Consider the following 19,277-nt stretch of genomic DNA (forward strand, 5'->3'; position numbering starts at 1 on the left):
CTCAAGCAGATGGAACAGAAGGAGGTTTTTTGGTTTTTTTTGGTTGGGGATTGTCTCTATTTCCTATCTCCTCATAGCATCCTTGTTATTTTATATCCCCATAGAACAGAGCCTACTCGACCCCTTCCTTCCCAGAACAGTAGACCCCAGAAGAAGGAGGGACGATTTAGCATGCTCAACCAAATCTTCTGCAAAAACAAAAAAGAAGAGCAGAGGGCCTATCACAAGGATCACAGCAGGGACCGACACAGGGGGGAGCACACCTCGGAAGTCGATGACATCATCACCACCTTTGACAGCATCGTGGAGACCAACTGCCAAGACGAGCCTGGTGATCAGGTGGCTATGATCGACTTTAAGAAGAGGACCTCGGAGAATTCAAAATATCTCTTGCCAGAAAAGAAGCCTCTGGCCCATAAGGGGCTTCCACCAATCAGAACGCAGAGTCTCCCACCCATCACCCTGGGCAATAACTTCCTGACGGCTTCCCAGGGGGCCACTTCCCAAGCTGGCCTGAGCTCCGGTACTCATCAGATGGCCCAGCGATCTCAGAAAAGCCGAAGCGAGCAGGACTTACTGCACAACAGAACTGGCTGCCAGACATTGCTAGATAACCCCTGGAGAGGTGATTCTAACCAGGTGTTCTGTAAGGCTTGGACTGTGTCTTCTTCTGATAAGCTGCTAGACAGATTGCTCACCAGCAGGTCTGGTCAGCAGGAGGTCTTGGGGCTGCCCCATCTTCCTCACCTACACAATCCTTCATCAGGTATTGTCCTTGCTTCCTTCTCCCTCATTCCGGGCAAGCTCTCTCTATGTGAGAAATGTTTCCTGTAGTTCTGGGTGAGGAACTGGACTGACAGTAGTAGCCTAGAGGGCAGGGCCAGAACAAAATGGTGATTAGGGCCAACTTTTTTCCTTGAATCCATTGGATTCAAGATCTCCAGGCTGTGGAAGCATTCTGCTTTTCCACCCTGAGAGCAGTCATCATGTTGAAGTATGTGCCTTCTCATCTTCCCAGCAAGTATGTGTGGTGACTGGCAGATTCGAGCGGGAATGTTAGTATTTCCAGTAGCAAAGATTCTTAACCAGGGGTAAGTGGCAAGATCAATTATGAGGGGTTGATTTGTTTGTGTGATGGCTTGTTTTTAAATCAGGTGTTCAAACCCTACTCCAGACCTACTGAAGCAAAATCTTGGTGAGGGAAGAGGGAAAATGGCAATGCTTTCTGTGTATCCACGTAGAAAGGAAACACATTCACACATTAATGGTTCAAGTTTCCATGCATTCCAAAGGCTCACATTGCGTTTCTCCCTCCTGTCTCTTCCCCCAGCTACACGGTACCCCACGTCAGAACTACTGATGTTATTTTTTGTTTTTTATTCTTCCAGAGATGTTTTATACACGTGTGTGTGCACACACATATACACACACATGAAATATTTATACATAAGGACATATCCCCCTTTTAAATAAATGTATCACACTGAAGAATTTGTTTTTATACACATACAAACAATATATATGTATCTAATCACCCCTTTTAAATAAATGTATCACACTAAAACATTTAATTTTTTAGATGGTCCACAGGTGATTCTGATGCACACCAGAGAAAGGGAACCATTGTTGTAAAGCAGAGGCTACAAAACAGCTTCCCAAATCAGTTCATTACCACAGTGTCTTGTTTTGTTTTCAAGTGAGTTAATTGCTAATGTTTAAAAATCATGAAGTTTTACATAAAAATCGAAAATTCTAGCTTCTCTTGAGAAATTAAAAAGTCAGGCAACACTGAACCCAAATCCCACTTGGTCATAATGGGCTGGATGTGAATAACCACAGTCCCCTTCGACACCAGTTGGACGTTCCTGTCCCCATTTCAGCACAATCCAGCACACTCCCTAGTATCTCTCCGTGGAATGTCAGTTGTTTTTATCCATGGGTTTCTGTTGTTTTCCTTATAGTAGGGTTGAGAGGGAGAAAAAATGATGTATCTTGAACCCCTATTTCTGTCAAACACAGAAGAAGGAAGGACCAAGAGGAGGAACATGCGTATTTGGAAATGTAAAATATTCCTTCCTATTTAATATGCAGCATGAGTCTGGCTCTCTTTCCTCATTTCTAGGTGCCTGGTGTCCGAAACATGTGAGGTAGAGTATGGCTCCCCGCATACAGATTTATATGTACTGAAGCACAGAATAAATATGGATGAGCACAGGAAGGCTATTTCCCAGTATCTGAGAAAACTCCACCCAACATTTTACTTCCTCCACAAAGCACTAAAGTGTGTGGTTAGTGGCATAGGTAGTGTTTTTGCTTTGGTTCTACAGAAGGATAAAGGAAGGAAAGATATTGGTCTTCATTTTTTTGGACACTTTAGTGGCCTCCAGGGCCTCAACCCAGCCTCCTTTCTGGATTTGGTCCTGTCCTGGCTAATACCTTCTCTCTCTCTTTTTTTTTAAAGATTTTATTTATTTATTTGAGAGAGAGAGAGAGAGCACATGAGATGGGGGAGGGTCAGAGGGAGAAGCAGACTCCCTGCTGAGCAGGGAGCCTGCTGCAGAACTCAATCCAGGGATTCCAGGATCATGACCTGAGCCAAAGGCAGTCGCTTAACCGACTGAGCCACCCAGGTGCCCAATACCTTCTCTTTTGAAAAGCTTTTGGAATTTGTGAAAATCCTGTTCTTTTTCTGTTCCCAGGACAGCCTTGGTCTGTCTTTTCTCTGTCAGTTACGACTGGGCTCAGTTGCCTGTAACAGAAACCAAAGTAGCAGCGGCTTCAATCACATTGGAATTTATTGCTGTCACAGGAAAGAAGTCTGAATTAGGCAGTTCCCAGGTGCTCCATCATCACCAAAGGCCTAGGCTCCTTCCATCTGCATGCTCCACAGCTTCTGTTATGGCTAACTAGAGAAGGAGGAAAGGAGCACAGAGAGGGGAAAAATGGATATGCCCCCAGCTGAATCAGCTCTCATTAACTAGTCCCCCATGTCTCTCTCACATCTCATTGGCCAGAACTCTAGTCACATGGTCATGCCTATCTGCAAGGGAGGTTGGGAATTGTAGTCTTTTATCTTGGCACATGGCTGTCCCTCGAAAATTGGATTTTTGTTTTGAAGAGAAAAGAGAATAGATATTGGATAGTGAACTAGTACATTCTGTCACTGGTGCCATCTAAAACCTTCTATATTATTGGAAATAAAAGGAAATTCAATAAGCTTGCTTTGAAAACTTGCTTCATTTGCCAGTGAGGTAACTTGAATAGTCCTGGGGTTGCAGAATAGCAGAAAAGAAGCAACAAAATTCTCCAAGGGAATCTTAAATAATTAGCTGTGGCACATCAAAGCATTTATTTTTTCAAACCAATGTTTTTAAGCACTGATAATAACTAGGAGCCATTCTAGGCAACTGAGTTGTGATAAAATAAATCTCCCAAGAATCTTCAGCCTATAAATGAGTTTTTAAAGATATGGATTTGCTAAAATGATTGTGCAACTGACTTTAAAGCAATTTTCTTCTCATGTTTAGATAGAAGATTATATGGTCTTTATAATGGTTAGAGTTTCTGTCATTCTAATTTGTTGAGAGGCAGAATACTCCAGTGGTTAAAACATCTGGGTTTAAATTCTGGCTCTGTCACTTACTTGCTGCTACTTAATCTCTGGGCTTTTGTTTCTTCACCTGAAAAAACTGGGAGGAAAAACCTAACATAGGACTGGGAGTTGCTGTTAAGATTAAAAGAGTAAAGTACTTAGAACAGTGATTTGAATATAGTGTTATACACACAAGGAAGTATTTGGGTTTTTGTTTTTTGTTTTAAAAAACCATGTGCCAGGCCCTATACTAAGCACTATGCTTCAGATACAAGCTAGAAATGACCTTGTTTTAAAGATAATGAAATTTAAGTAAATGTGCTAGTCAACTGCTTCATTGCTTTCACATCTAGTCTTTTCCCTCCAGCTCTCTTCTGTCTCTCAGGGAACAACCTTCCTAGACTCCCTTGAAGCTGCTTCCAGGTACTTTGGCCAAGTCCCAGGAGGCACAGTAGAAGGAGAAGAATAGGAGAATGAGGGAAAGCAGTGTAGGTGTACACAATGTCCCTCGGCTTCCTCTGGAAGCCCCAGTAGCGGTTCCATCCTCTCCTTCCTGCTCCCCCCCCCACCCACAGCTGCTCACTGTGGCTCTGGCCCCCACGAGCTTCTACCTCCTCTTCCTCTCATCTCACCAGCCTAAGGGGGGTTGCTTTTTTTTTTTTTTCATATAACAGCTCATCTCTGGATTGTCCTTCTACCCTCTCTTCATTTGTCTTCTTAGCTTTTCTATTGCAGACATAACCAACAGTCTGTACGAAATTCCCTGTTTGAAAGACCAGGAGAGGTCTCTTTTTTCCTGGATGAGCCCTCATTGATAAAGCAAGACATGTCATCTCTCTGAGCGAGTTTCTTACTCATCCAGAGGCTGAGACCATTATGTCTCATGAGACCCTTTTCAGTTATAATTCACATGGCCTAGAAAGGTTAAAACGGTTTGCTCAGTCTCACAACTAATTAATGACATAATCAGCACTCGAACCCACATCTCCTAAATAGCAAGTATCACCGTGGCAATGTATTTCTCTCCTGAAATCTCAAAGTCCAGTTTGTTAGTATACTTACCAATTTACCCACGGTGCGATATGCTTAGAAATTACATTGTCCTTCCCAAAACAAAAAGATTTTCCTGTCTTATGGATTTTATTTTTGTGGACATTTTTAACCCAATTTGAAATGTTGTTTTTAGAACTACTGAGGCTTCTGGACTACAGTTATGAGGGTTCACTTAAGTGGTTTAAGTTGTTTATCTAGCACATTTCAACATTGATCTCCCATATTTGATATGAAGTCTAATACGATAAAGCAATTGGATACTGTAAGTCATACCACTGCTCCCACCACTGATTTAAACTTGGATAGTCCCTTTAGCTTTGGATTTTCTCTTTTCCTGCCCTAGCGTTTAGTAGAAATAATAGGGTCTAGCAGTGCTACTGTTTGAATTCCTGGCAGCCAATATCCTGTGCTTGCATCAGCAACTCTGAACATTTAACTATAATGATTATTACTTAACATTCATTGAGACCTGTCAGTGGGCTAGATGGAGAGAGATGCGGGATGAGGCACTTAACCTAATGAGGAAATTTGGAGCACATCAGCTTAATTCATTGTGAGCAGCTTTCAGAGAAAATGGAACAGAAAGCTCTGTGGTGTTTGCTACCAGCCTGGTTATTTACAAGCCATCACACTGAAAGTAAGAAAGTGCTCGCTTCCCTTCTCCTTCAAGAGAGAACTTCCTTCTCCCCAGTTTTCTAGACTATCCCAGCAGCAATGTGCTCTCCTCCCTGATCCTGTAGGATCTGATCCTGTGACCCCTCTGTTTAAACTCATCAGAGGTGCTGCGTCTTTTCCAGGACAAAGATCAGATTCTTTAGCTGGTAAACAAAATGCTCCCAGCATGACTGGGCCTCACTTCCCATTCTCAGTGTCTGGGCCTCACATCTCCTATCCTTTCGCCCATCCCCTTGAACACTTCCTTGAATGTCTCTCAGTTCCCTGATAACCCATACCTTTCACTCTGTGGCATCGGTGCCCGTGTTATTTATACCTTCTGTCCACTGTGTGCTTCGCAGATTTGTACAATCTTTTTTTTTTTTTTAAGATTTTATTTACTTATTTGACAGAGAGAGACACAGTGAGAGAAGGAACACAAGCAGGGGGAGTGGGAGAGGGAGAAGCAGGCCTCCCGCGGAGCAGGGAGCCCAATGCGGGGCTCTATCCCAGGACCCTGGGATCACGACCTGAGCCGAAGGCAGACGCTTAACAACTGAGCCACCCAGGCGCCCCAGATTTGTACAATCTTTTAAGAACCAGCTCAAAAGCCACCCTTGTCTCGAAGTCACCCTGATCTCTGTAGGAGCTGTGGCTCTTTCTTACTATGAACCATAGAAGAACAGCTCTACCTTGTTGAGCCTCCTGTGGGGCAGATAGTGAAGTGCATACTTCCCCTTTGACAGCACTTCGGGAGTTCTTAATCCCTATTCTGGAAATGAGGAAATGGAGGCACAGAGAGGTTAGCCCACCTGCTTAAGGTCACAGAGCTAGGTAGGAAGTGACAGAGCAGACATTCAAGTGAGCTCTGTGGGATTCAAGATACCTCCACCTCTCTGGACCCCTCTTTCCTATGTGATGCCCTCACACCACCACTCTTGGGCTCCAAAAGAATAAGTTAACCCGTTTTTCTTCCAACATACACTGTAATTCCCTCCTGAGCACCTTGCCTTGTCCTCTTTTTGCTCTAGGCTCAGGAATACGGTGAATACACAATAGATGAGTGCTGAATTTCTTTAGTTGCTTAACTAAATTCCTTTGTTTAACTGTGAAAACCCCTCCTGCCTTTTGAATCTAGGACAGTGGTCTTTGACCCTGTCCCCAAGGGCTGGATGCTCCCTGAGGTGCCTGCAGCACAGATAAAAGAGCTTTGGGCTGTGCACAGCTCCACCTTGTCCTTCAAAACTGAGCCAAATGCCAGTGCAGAATGAAGTCGAGCTCTCCCCCCACCTCCCAAATCACTGCCGCATCCCTTTTCTGCCCATCTCGCATCCTGTCAAAATGGCTTTGGCTGCTAGGAAGGCAGGATGGGCTCTATGTCAGACAAACCTAAGTTGGAGCCCAGGCTCTGTCACTTTCTATTATGTGACCCTGAACACATTTGAGAACTCCTCCAAGCCAGGGTCCTCATTTGTAAAATGGGGGTGATGATGGTATCTATGTCACAAGGGAAAGTGATTGTTTAGATTCAATGAAATCATGCCTATAGCATTCAACCCAGTCCCTGACAGTCGTAAGTTCTCAGTAAACATTATCCATAATTATCATTATCTCATTTCTTGGTTTTGCAAATTTCTGTTCAAATGTTCATGGATAAATAAGGTATGAGTTGATATGGGTACTTGCTGTAATTACTTACTGTTATTCTACTCAGGGATGTTTTCTTTTTAAATAGTAGCTTATGAAGTTATTTGACCTTTAGCATACAAAGGAATAAAAATATAATACCCACCAGAGAGACTGGAAATTTTGCTCAATTTTCATCAAATGGCAGTGCTCAGATGTCTGCCCTTACAATATGTCATCGGACTCCCCTACGCAGATGGACAGGGGATCTTGGCTAATGCTTTTTCCCCCTTATTCTAAGGAGTACTCGGCCCAAGCAGAAGAATTAAACCCACGAGCAGTCCCATAGTTGTTTTGATTCTTACAAGACTACGAGGCAAAAGATCGAATGAATACATTCTCCACTCTCCAGGAGATCATGTTAAACACTTCACAGAATAAAACTGTAATAATTACTAATGTTTCTTGAGCGTTAACCTTGTAAGCTAAATGCCTTACATTTGTTCTCCTACTTAATTTTTATGACAAGTGATAAAGACAGATACAATTATTTTCACCATTTTGTATGTCAGGAAATTGAGGTTTAGAGAGGGAGCATCTCTTGCCCAAGCTGGCAAATGAGTCTAATCCTGTCCCATTTGGTCAACTATTTAAAAGGACCTAAATAACTTGGGTATTCCTTTCTATTTTCAGATATTTGGATCGCTCTTTTATAATCAGTATTGTGTTGATAAATATTTAACAGCTGGCCAGAAGGATCAGTGCTTGCTGATTTCCATGGTGTAAATACTTCTACCTTGACCGATGCCTAGCCGCCACTGTGATGTCAACCCCCTCACTAAAGTCCTGAAATTGTCACCATCGGTTCCCAAGAGCCAGGACACATTGCTCCAGCAGAGCACTGCTTATAGCCTATATTAGAGAATAGCCATCTCCCAAGTGACTTCACCCAGATCCCATCTTCTAGGGCAGTGATGCGCAATCCTATTGCACACTAGAATCCCTTGGGAACTGATAAAAGTCTGATGCCCTATTCCAGCCCCAGAGATTCTCTTTTAATTGATCTGGGGTTTGGCTAGGGCAGCAGTGTTGTTGCTGTTTTTTAACTCCTCAGATAATTCCTATGTGCAACCAGCATTGAGAAACACTGATCTAGAAAAATATATCCCACTTATCTGTGTCATTCACCACAGATTTGATTGATATGTTATACTTTATACCCTATTTTATTTTTTCAAACTTTTAAGTTTTATAGAGTGGGTGGCCAACTGTGCTTGTTTATAAAATTTTATTTCAATTAATTTATTCAAGAATTGATTTCCCACATCTTTTTCTTTCATTGAAACAGTGACTGGCATATAATAGAAACTCAATAAAGTGTAGCTGTTATGATTTTGGTTCTTGTTAGCATCTTAAACTCGGCGATCTCTAACAACTTCATGATTCTCTTATCCATTGGATTTTATAATTCGCCCTTGGTTATGTCTCAAATGATTGATACCATTCTGTTTGTCCCCAGGACAAAATTTTCAGCATTTTTCCCCAAACAGAGCCCAGATCAGGGACCTTCCTATCACTCGGAACAACCTAGCTCCCCTGCCAGACCAAAAATGTAAGTATTATGAATCTTCTTCAGCCTCCTTTGCAAGTGTTAACATGTCTAGACGCAACTAACTCTTATTTCAGTTTACTTTCATTTTTTGAGGGAACATGAGGCGCCAAAACTTGTAAATTACAGGAAAATACAAGAGAAGCAGTCTTTAAAGCTTCATCCAAGTTGGTAATGCTTGTTTAGAAAAAAGAAAAAGAAACTCCCTCCCTTGAGGAATTTTTGTGTTTGGATTGTAAAAACAATGACTGAAGTTTATTTAGCTATGTACTATTTAATGTGTTTAAGAAGGTGCTTTAAAAATTCTTCTCTTAAGACTGGTCCCTTGACATTGGTTTCCTTACTATGATGAACAGGTACAAATATGTGTCATTCCTGTACTCAGAAGCCATGCATCCCTAAACAGAAAGGAATCATCATGTAGATGCTGTTCACCCATATTGCTTTTGACATTATTGAGTTATTCTATAATATTTTGTACAAAAATTTCTTACAATATAAAATATTAAATATATTCCATTCAGCCAGTGACCTTCAAGTTTGAGTGTCTTTGAAGTATTACCTGGGATGCTTGTTATACAGTAGATTTCTGGGCCCCACACCCCAGAAATTCTGAGTTTGTATATCCTCATATCTGTAGTAGGAGGCAGGTTCTATTATTATTCCTATTGTACAGATGAGAAAACTGAGTTCAGAGAGGTTACATGACTTGCCCAACATTACTTAGGTGGTAAGTAGCAGAGCCGGGAGCAAAACTATAAGCCACGGAATCAGCTGGCTCATGCAAACAAGCAATACTGGATTTTAATTGCCTTCCTTTCCTCTTCTTTCTATCCCAGCCCCGTCATTTATAACATGTATGCGAGCATGCACGTTCTCTCTCTCTCTCTCTCTCTCTCTCTCGCTCTCTCTCCCCATACCCTCTTAATTGGAGAGGTTGGATGATTTAAGAGCTGCCCTGTTTCAGACAAGTTTCTTAACCTTCAGTTTCCTCCCTTAGCCTATAAGTGCCAGCCTGATAAGGTTGTTGGGAGGATTACATGAGGTAACGTATGGAAAACACTGGCAACTGTTTGCACAGAATAAATATCCAACATGTCTTTTCTGCCCCAGGCTGTAGTTTGGAAGGGACCAATCAAGAGTTCTAGGATTCCTTAGGTAAGAACAGTGAACCATGGGGTCTTAGTAAAACCCTGTCCCTCTGCAGAGAAGGAAAGGGAGAGGTAGAGATATATGTCCAAACTCACACAAAGACTTTGTAGCAGAAACCAAAATCTCTTCCTTAACAGATCCATTCCTCTGCTTTGACTGATTTGCGTAAAAGTGAGGGTTTGGGATGGTGTGAATTCAATCACTGGATGAAATTCAAGCCTGAAGTTGTCTTTAAGCAGGAATGACTCACAAAGATATCTAATTAACTAGTCACTCGGCCTTGAGTCCTGGTAGGGCTTGGAGAAGCCAGAGGGGGGTTTTCTTTGGCAGGGCCCAGGAGCTTTTTGCTCTTCACAATTAAATGTATGGAGAGAAGTGAAGATAAAGATCTTAGATCAACTCCAGCTCTATGAAAAAGAAATGGAAAGGTACAGAGGGCTTGTCCTAAGAGAACCCCAAGAACCTTTTGAGGTTCGCATAAAAGGGTAGTACAGATGTCTTGGGGCTCATTTAGAGCGTTATGCTGACTTGGCCATCAACAGCTACTCCACCCCAGGAAAAGAGAGCTCTGCCAGGCACGCAAGGCCCAATCACGTTTTGATCAAACTTGGCCCCGTCCTGTGTTTGTGCACATTTCATCCCTGATGACATGTGGGAAGCCTGAATGGATAGAGGCTTCTGAACGAGAAGCTTTCCCCTGCAGCCGGGCTCTGAACGAGACAAGCTCCTTAGAAATGCCTCCACTCCTTTAGAAATAACCTCGTTCTCCCGCAGCTATTCCTCCTGAGACTCTGAGAGAAGCAAACCTTGAAAGTCTCTCGTTCTATCCTTTCTCCCCAGTTCTATCTGGAGGACCTCTGCGGACCAACCGAGTGCTTCCTGCTATTCCAAGCCAACGGGGACACAACACAGCAGCCGAAGACAGTGAAAGCCTGGCCAATCCCACCACTGACGAAAATTAACTGTGCGTCCCTGGTTGTAAAAATAGAGATTATATATATTTTCAACCGTCAAAGGATGAGATTACTCTAGTTTGTGAGAACAAAGACTGATTTAGTAAATTGCGTTCTAGAAGCCATTCACAGTTTTATAACATTCCAATGATATTTCCCAAATAAGCGCTTGGAATCTTTGTATATATATTTTAAGTCTGTGAGTTTCTGTGATGTCTCCATGCCAAAATAAAAATCACAATATGTTATCAGTAGGGAAACTTTGCTATGTTTGGTTTGCATTGTGGTATCAGCAGATTTTTTTTTTTCCTGAATGATTTTGTTTTAAAAATGTATGCTTTGCTGAATAAAAAACAACAGAAAAGCTATTGTTTCCATACTTTTCCTTCACACTTATTGCAATTCTACCTTAGGTTGATGAAACTTAATTAAAATTAAAGTAGCAAATTCCTTTAATCAGAGTTTATAGCTTTTAAATGTACAGGCTTCTGTAAAATATTTTCTAACATCTTCTCATCCTGGCTACAGCCCAAATCGTTTGCCAATGTTTATGTATCTTCTTTGTTATTTGATTATTTCCACTTATTGTCATTTTTAGATATGATTGTTCTAATAGTGAGAAGATCATGTGAGTTGGAAGGGTCTACATCCTGGCTTAACAGAATGAGATAGGCATTTCTCATACATTCCTCAAATACTCTGTGTATTTAATCATTCTTTTTTCTGTTTGAAAATAATGGTGTCTGCCTACTCAAGACATTCCCAAACTTATGACTTAGTAAAGTTTGAAAGACTACTACTAACTGTAGATCTTACTAAGATGTTTGTGTGTTGTTTGGACTGATTTAAATGTCAAGGTCCAGACATACAAGATCATAGTCATTCCGTGTTATTTCTAAGCCTATATTTTATTCTGTAAATATCTCAAGTACAACGCTTGCCGTTTTATATTAACATTATTTGTTGAGACAGGTCAGACTATGCCATTAACTAAATAGCAGCTCCTCTGAGGCCAAATCATAGTTCTTTGGCTTTGCTCTTCTAGAAACGTATACAGTTCCTGGCACATAGTAGGCAGTCAGCTGTTGTTGTTTTTTCCAGGAAAGAAGGAAGGGAAGGAAGTAGGGATGTCGAGAGGGAGGTAGCAAGGTAGAGAGATGTAGGAAGTGGTAATAAAGAGGTTATTGGTCCACAATCTCATTTTGCCAATGATAGTAGTCCGAATTAGGAATTATAGAAGAGAAATGAGCAGTCACTTAAGCTAGACAGTAGCTGGCGGTAGGGAAGGCAAATGCTGGTGCAAACGGAAGAGCTCTCAGGACCTAGATTCTGAAGGGTTTTCTGTTATGTTACGTTATGTTTTGTTTTGTCTGTGGGCTGCATTCTCTGTTAAGTATCAGTTAGGTGGTTCTATTAGGTCACCTGGTTACTTCTGAATCTATGTTCGTGCACAGTAGATACCCGGCCATAGACTGCTTAGCTTAGTCAGGATAGGCCAGCCTCTGCTTCAGTAATAAAAAACCCCCAAATCTCATTGGCTGACAATTCTCATTCACAATACCTGGCCCGGACCAGCTAACAGAGTTGGCTGATGTAGATTCTACTGCAGCATGCATCTCATCGGTGACAAAAACAGAGGAAGTGCAAGGTGAATCTCATCACTTCCTTTCACATTTCATTTGCCAAATCAAGTCATGTGGACATGCCTAACTCCAAATGAGGTAAGCAAATGCAATCCTTCCATGGGCAGAAAGGGGAGAATTGGAATATTTATGAATTATCCAAAAAAATTACCACACTAACCAAAGCTCAGTCCTTAAGTGATCATTTAAGTTCCCTTTACCAAGTGGGTAGCTAAGAGGCTAAAGCAATTTAAAAAACAAAGAAACCATATCTGTCTATAGCTCTGGAAAAAGCCACCGTCCCTCAACACTTGCACTTATGTATATACACATAGCATTTTTTTAAAGATGTATTTATTTTATTTTCGAGAGAGAGAGAGAGAGAGCGCGCATGGGGGAGGAGCAGAGGAGAGGGAGAGAGGGAATTATGAGCAGACTCTGCTGAGCATGGAGCCTGATGCAGGGCTCAATCCCACAACCCTAAGATCATGACCTGAGCTGAAATCAAGAGTTGGACACTCAACCAACTAAGCCCCCCAGGGATCCCCAACACACAGCACTTTCTAATGTTAGGCCTGCCCATTAAAGTTGATTTAAGGATCTTTTGTTAGCTATGAAGAAGTAATATGCTGCCCACTACCACCTTTTTAAATAGAGCAGTTATCCTTTTGCCACCAAGTAAAGTGGCTTGTTTAGGGTAGATTTATCCTCAGCCAATATTTTACTGATGAAATCAGATATAAGGTATTCACTGATTTGTGCCCAACTTTAAAAAATGTCAAGCAAGTTTTTCTTCTAAAATGACTTTTCTTTTATTTTACCTCTTATATTTCCCTTCCTTGCTAAGGACATATCATTTATTTACATACATAAAAATCGTAACTTTTCATCCATTATTTCATTGGAAGCATTATCTCCAACTATATTCTCCAAGTACAGACAAGGAATCCAAGGCAAAGAAAGAAGTTAACTAATTTGTCCAAAGTCACACAGTTAATGGCAGAGTCTTTCTAGTCCCATAGTCTACATACATAATTCCCAAATCATTGTTTTCCTGTTCCAGAAATTTCACTGGTGTGATACACCTTTGGCAAAGCATCTGCACAGGCAGAGTGGAGCCAATGTTAATATTTGTGGAAAGAGTTCACCAATTCAGTAATTTGTGCTAGCCAATTAGAGTTGTTGGAAGGTAGGGTTTCCCCCCATTTTTCTTATTTCCCTTCGGTAATCACCTGGTGCAACACAGGTGTTCTTTCTCCCCATAAACACTAACCTCTAATGCTCTCATTTTCATAGAACTCAGCCAATATAAATAGCTTTCTGTGACTCCAGCTTATTATCCTTTCCAACTCTATTAAACCACAGCTTGATACACAATTTTAGAAAACCTCACCAAGTGACTGATTAGAAACATTGTGCCTCCCAGAAAGACAAACATAACCATTGATTTTGCTTTTGCCCCTACTCTTTGAAGTTTACCAATGCATGTCTCTAAGCAAAGGCATCTTGGCATTTTGAAGGCAGCATTTTGAAAACAACCCTTTGGAATCTACCATAGGGCCAAATGGGGTAATTAAGAAGGAACATATTTGAATTTAGCATAAAATATAACACTCAATTTAAAAACTAAATTAATTTAAAAAAAAAACCACACCACATGATAGCAGCTCTCACATGTAGCAGTTAGCCTCTCTTAATGCCTTCAGGGAAAATGATCTTTCTCCTTAGGGGCACCTGGGTGGCTCAGTCGGGTTAAGCGACCGACTCTTGATTTTAGCTCAGGTCATGATCTCAGGGTCCTGGGATAGAGCCCCGCGTCGGGCTCCGCGCTCAGCACAGAGTCTGCCTGTCTCTCTCTCTCTGCTCCTCCTCTCGTGTGTGCGCGCTCTCTCTCTCAAATAAATAAATAAAATCTTTAAAAAAATAAAATAAAATCAGGAAATTCCATCAGATTCACATATTTCCTAGACGTTGACATAGAAATATTAATACTGATAGATGAAGACTGTCAGCAAACGGTATGTTTCTATCAAAACTTTTCAAAGAAAATGCCTTCCAATTCTGACCTCTATTTTAGTACATCCAGCCTTGGTCTTTTAGTCAGCTGAGCTTCAAGAAATCCCCAAAGGCCAAATATGAAAAGTCAATGAATAAATTGTATCAAAAGCTCAAGAGTTTCCAGTCAGCATGGTATACTAGCACAACTGTCATCAGAAGGACAAAGGTAGTTTTCACACTTATGTGTGAAAAACAGGAAATAGCTTGTTAATTATTAAATCCCTAGTAAAAATTTTATTAATGGTGAATGGTAAATCACCTTGCAATTACTAGTGGTCCACAGCTAGGAAAAATGAGAGCAAAAGAAACACTGCTTGTTCCCTTAGGGGGACAAGGTAGACTCTAACATGTTGTCTTTACTGATGAGAAGCTGGAGTTTGGAGATTTGGAGATGTGGGGTCAGCTGTAAAGTGAGAAGGTGGAGTGAAGGGTGCACATGGTCAGTGAATGCAAGAACTGAGCTCAGCTACAGATGATCATGAACAGTATCCTGGGTGCACTGAAGGTGAATCACCACCAGAGACATAGCAGTGAGTGACATAAAGGAATGAGGAAAGGAAATTATCTCCATCATTTCCATTTCATGTGATGTATAAAATTACTCCAAAAAAGCTTTTAAAGAGAAACCAATTATATTTACCAACTATTTAGAGGCTGATAATAAAAAGACAGTTTATGAAGAAGCTAAGCCACATCTTAGAGCCCAAAGAATTGTTCTCTGTGACAAACACAAGAACTGGTCTCACCCACAGAAGATGACACCCTTCCCTTGACTAACACGTAAGGCATTGCTCCAAGGTGTCCCGGGGGATACCAACTGTAACTTCTCTACTTCATCAGGGTTCAATCCCACCTACTGAGGAGATCCAGAGCCTACAGGCATTATGCTCAATCAGGTTAAAACAAGAAGCTTAAAACCCTAAAAATGGACTTCGGGAGCACCACTATGGAGCCCAACACTAATCATATTTGAAAGTATAACTTATTCAAGCTGCAGAGCTAGACGAGAAGAAGTTTTTCTGAAAGTATGTAAGAGAATAACAAAAAGACGGTGAGGCCAATCAGCACTGTGGTTTACGGCTAGAAGGAAGCAGCCAGAGGACTTTTCTCAAATCTCTATGACAAAACCAAGCAAGTGCTTGAATTCCAGAAAAGCTAAAAATCAAGGGAGTGTTCTCATGCGTTGAAATAGCTCGCTCTAAGATAGTCTACCCCAGTATTCTCTGAATAAGTGACTTTGAGGAGGAAAAAATACAAATGCAAAGAGAAAAGGAAAAGATTTAAAGAATCTCCCTTCCATTGGATGTCTAGCTCCTGAGTTCCTGAGAGCTAGCCCATTCAACCTCCGTTAGTGGAAAGTTTAGGGAGCACCCCCTCCCCTTTGCCACAGTCTACTATCCCAGGATGAAGAGTCAAATTTCCATAAAGCCCTTTCTACTGTTCTAACAAAGGCTTATATAATAAATAAGATTTTGCTTCCTTGGATATGCTGGAGCCAGCTCTTACCAGCTTGTAAGAGTTGATTGTTAAATCCAGTATTCAAGAAGTCTGTGAACTGGTTGTTCAACCACTGGTGGCTTGACATTGGCCCTGGTGGGAACATTTACACCATGGAAACTGGAAAACACTACAAATCAGGGCTTTCTTTTATTTGAGATCTGGTTTACCAGCATACCACTGGGTATAACATTTTGGGGGGGTAATCTTTTAGCTATAAGAGCACTTTAATTTTATTTTCTGCAAAAGCTTTATTGTTTCCACCTGGTCTACGGCTCCAGGGTGAACACGGGCCCGGTGGCCGCAGGAAGAGGCTCGGGCAGGAGCCCAGACGCCAGGGCAGCGTCAAGGGGCCCCTCGGAGCAAGGCTCCCGGTGGCGCCTGAGGGGGAGCCGGGTGCGGAGACGCCCGCCCGCCCCGCCTGGGGGCCGCCCGCGGGGGTCGGGCCCGCAGTGGCCATCTTCTCGACGGGCCGCACCTGCACCGCGAGGCCGAGCTTGGGCAGGCGGGCAGCGGACCCCGGGGGTCGCACCTGCACCGCGAGGCCCAGCTTGGGCAGGCGGGCAGCGGACCCCGGGGGGTCGCACCTGCACCGCGAGGCCGAGCTTGGGCAGGCGGGCAGCAGACCCCGGGGGTCGCACCTGCACCGCGAGGCCCAGCTTGGGCAGGCGGGCAGCAGACCCCGGGGGTCGCACCTGCACCGCGAGGCCGAGCTTGGGCAGGCGGGCAGCAGACCCCGGGCGGCCCGCGTCGGGTTCCTCCCAGGACCCGGGCCGCTTCCTCGGCGTCCAAGGTTCGACCCCGCTGGCAGACGCGGCTTCCGCACGTCCTGGAAGAGGCGCGCAGGGCCAGGCGGGCCGGGCGTCGACGAGGCCTCCCCCCGGGGTGGAACGAGGCGGACGAAGGTGGGAGCTCCTGCTCCTGGGGGGACACTACAGGGGCTGCGACGCGGTGTTGGCGTCGTGAGGCAGAGGATGGCGGAGAAGGTGGTTCCGAAGGTTGCGACTGGAAAAGAGGTTGCAGGGTGTGGGAGGCCGGAGGAAGGGGCGTCCTGGGCTCGCTGTTCCTTCCAAACACTGTTGAAGCAAGAGACAGATACCTGGAACTGTGTAGCAGATGGCGATATTTTTAAATTATATCCTTTCGCAAGCACTGATGCTGAGGCACAGGAATCATGTGTATGTTTTACTGTATTAAACTGTAATATTTTGTGGGATAGAATATAATCCAAGGTCAATGAAACCCATATAATACATGTATGCATGACTCCACACTGCACTAAGAATGGGATTTCCCCTTAGAGCTCATCATGAGCCAGATCACACCGTAATGAGTATTCATGGATGAACAGTTTCTCCCTGTTACCTTGTGAGCCTCTTAACAGCTCACAGCTCAATTTAGTCCATTTTTCTGTTCAAGGTAGGTAGCCTGGTGGTAATGTAGGCAGGACTCTGTGTAACTTCATGTCTGATCTTGTAGTTACCCCACGGCCTGTAATACTCAGGAAATGCATAGTTTCCCCCTTAACTGCACTCCTAGCTAAGAAATCAATGCCAGCCCCTGGTAAGGAGTGAAAGGCAGGTAGGAAATGAATGTGACAGTGCCTTTTCTCACGCCAACTCTCCTAGAATCAGGGGGATAAACAGGGTTCTCCTTATATTTATAAACCAGGCAAATTATGGATATCTATGGGTCTGAACTGCTTGGCTGATTGCATAATCACTCACTACAGGTAAAGAGAAAGGTTAGTTTAAATCATGTGACCCAAGAACTCAGACATCACTCAGAGAGGCAGGAAAGCCTCTTACGGATTCAGTTCTAATGTCAAGATCTGGAAATTATCTCCATTTCCAGCCCCTCTTCTCCATTCTTGCCTTAGCTTGTTTTGGACCAGAAGCAGATGATTGTAATGCATTTATGCTGTCATTCATTCTCTCAGCAAACATTTATTGACTGTTTGCCCTGTGGCAGATGCTGTAGGAAAAAGAACATATAAAGTATGAGGGATAAAACAAATTTATATGAGGTTAAGTTATGAGGATTTTCCTGTATTTCTTAGAAGAAAAAAAGTCATTGAAATTGTGTACTCTCTGTTTTGGTGATTTTTAGAATTTGAAGCCAATAAATTATCTTTTAATATGTGAACCTTAAAAATAAACTAACAAGTTTACCAGCAAAAGGAGTTTATTTGGGAATAGGGGAATTGCAATTCTGGACATGCAAGCTATGGCAACCTTCGGCAAGTCCAGAGAACTAAGGAGAGGCGTGTGCTCTTACAGGGATCCACAGGGTGTTGGGAGGGGCTGTCGGGAACAAAAGTGCAGTGGAAGAGAGCAAGAGTTTGGGGTTGTGGCAGCTTCTCATTGGCTGAGTTGCTGGACTTGTCACTGGCTGGCCTGTCCTGGGCAAGGAGGAAACTTCCTCCCTGTTGTGGAATGGTGAAGTAAGCTTCGGCCTCCTGCGGAGTTGGAGCTGTGCTTGTTCCTAGTGGGGTCTGCAAACAGGGGCAGTGTAGTGTGTGTGACAGCTCCCCCTCCAGGTTTTCCCGACTCCCCTTTAAATGCGGTTTCCTTTATTCATTTTCCCCAGTAAAGCCAAATGTTAACTCTTAAATTGTTTCTCTACTTTTACTGTTTTTTGAATTATTATATGGCTATTTATTTATTTATTTTTAAAGATTTTATTTTTAAGTAATCTCTACACCCAACACGGGGCTCAAACTCACAGTCCCAAGATCAAGAGTCTCACGCTCCACTGACTGAGCCAGCTGGGCACCTCTATAGCCTTTTATTTTTTAAAAAAAACCCTTCATTTTCCTAGAATACATTTTCATGTTAGAAATTCCCACAGTGGGAAAGTAACAATTTAGTGAAATGATAATCCAGAGTATTAACATTGTACCTCTTCAAGATCCTGAAGATGAAAGCCAGAGGTAGAAGATCAGAGTTTGAGAAAATCTAGACTGGTTCTTATAAAGTGGTAACCTTATTGGTTAGGAAAACAAAAAACAAAACAAAACAAAAAAAACACCCCAAACCAAAAACCTGACATATTTGACAAAGCTGTGCCACTCTCCAAAGTGTTGGCGTTGCTGAGTATTTCTTTCTCAAAATGAAACTTTGTGCTAATTTGACCTCATTTCCTCATCAGTAGATCTATTCAGGAAAGGATAGCCAACTGCTGAGACTCTGTAGGAAGTGTGAAGAGGGCGGTGAGGGGGGTGGACATGGAAGCTCATACTTACACCAGCCCCAGTCTCTGCTATTCCTGGCCCAACCCAAGGGCCAAGGAGAGAGTTTCTCAGGGTGGAGGGACAGAAGAAGCAATGGTAGTTACCCCAGGAAAGAGGAAAGAGGTGCTTCTGGTACTCCTGAGCCACGGCTTTTTTTTTTTTTTTTTTTTACCTTAAACTCAGCCAACATCATTAGTTTCAGATATAGTGTTCAATAATTTATCAGTTG

The 19,277-nt window shown here is 42.7% G+C and overlaps 1 protein-coding gene across 2 annotated transcripts in view; it reads left to right on the top strand.

The window, feature by feature from the left end:
• The window catches only part of ANKRD55 (ankyrin repeat domain 55), a 91,514-nt gene extending 80,511 nt beyond the window's left edge, over positions 1-11,003 (top strand). For both annotated transcript variants that reach the window (XM_036065678.2, XM_036065676.2), the window contains exons 10-12: positions 105-766; positions 8,445-8,537; positions 10,527-11,003. In XM_036065678.2, the coding sequence (XP_035921571.1) occupies positions 105-766; positions 8,445-8,537; positions 10,527-10,648 (877 nt within the window). In that variant the 3' untranslated portion in view covers positions 10,649-11,003. The remainder of the gene's footprint in view (positions 1-104; positions 767-8,444; positions 8,538-10,526) is intronic.
• Positions 11,004-19,277: the final 8,274 nt, after the last annotated feature.

This window comes from Halichoerus grypus, chromosome 2 (assembly GCF_964656455.1).
Source record: "Halichoerus grypus chromosome 2, mHalGry1.hap1.1, whole genome shotgun sequence".
In the NCBI taxonomy this organism is placed as follows: Eukaryota; Metazoa; Chordata; class Mammalia; order Carnivora; family Phocidae; genus Halichoerus; species Halichoerus grypus.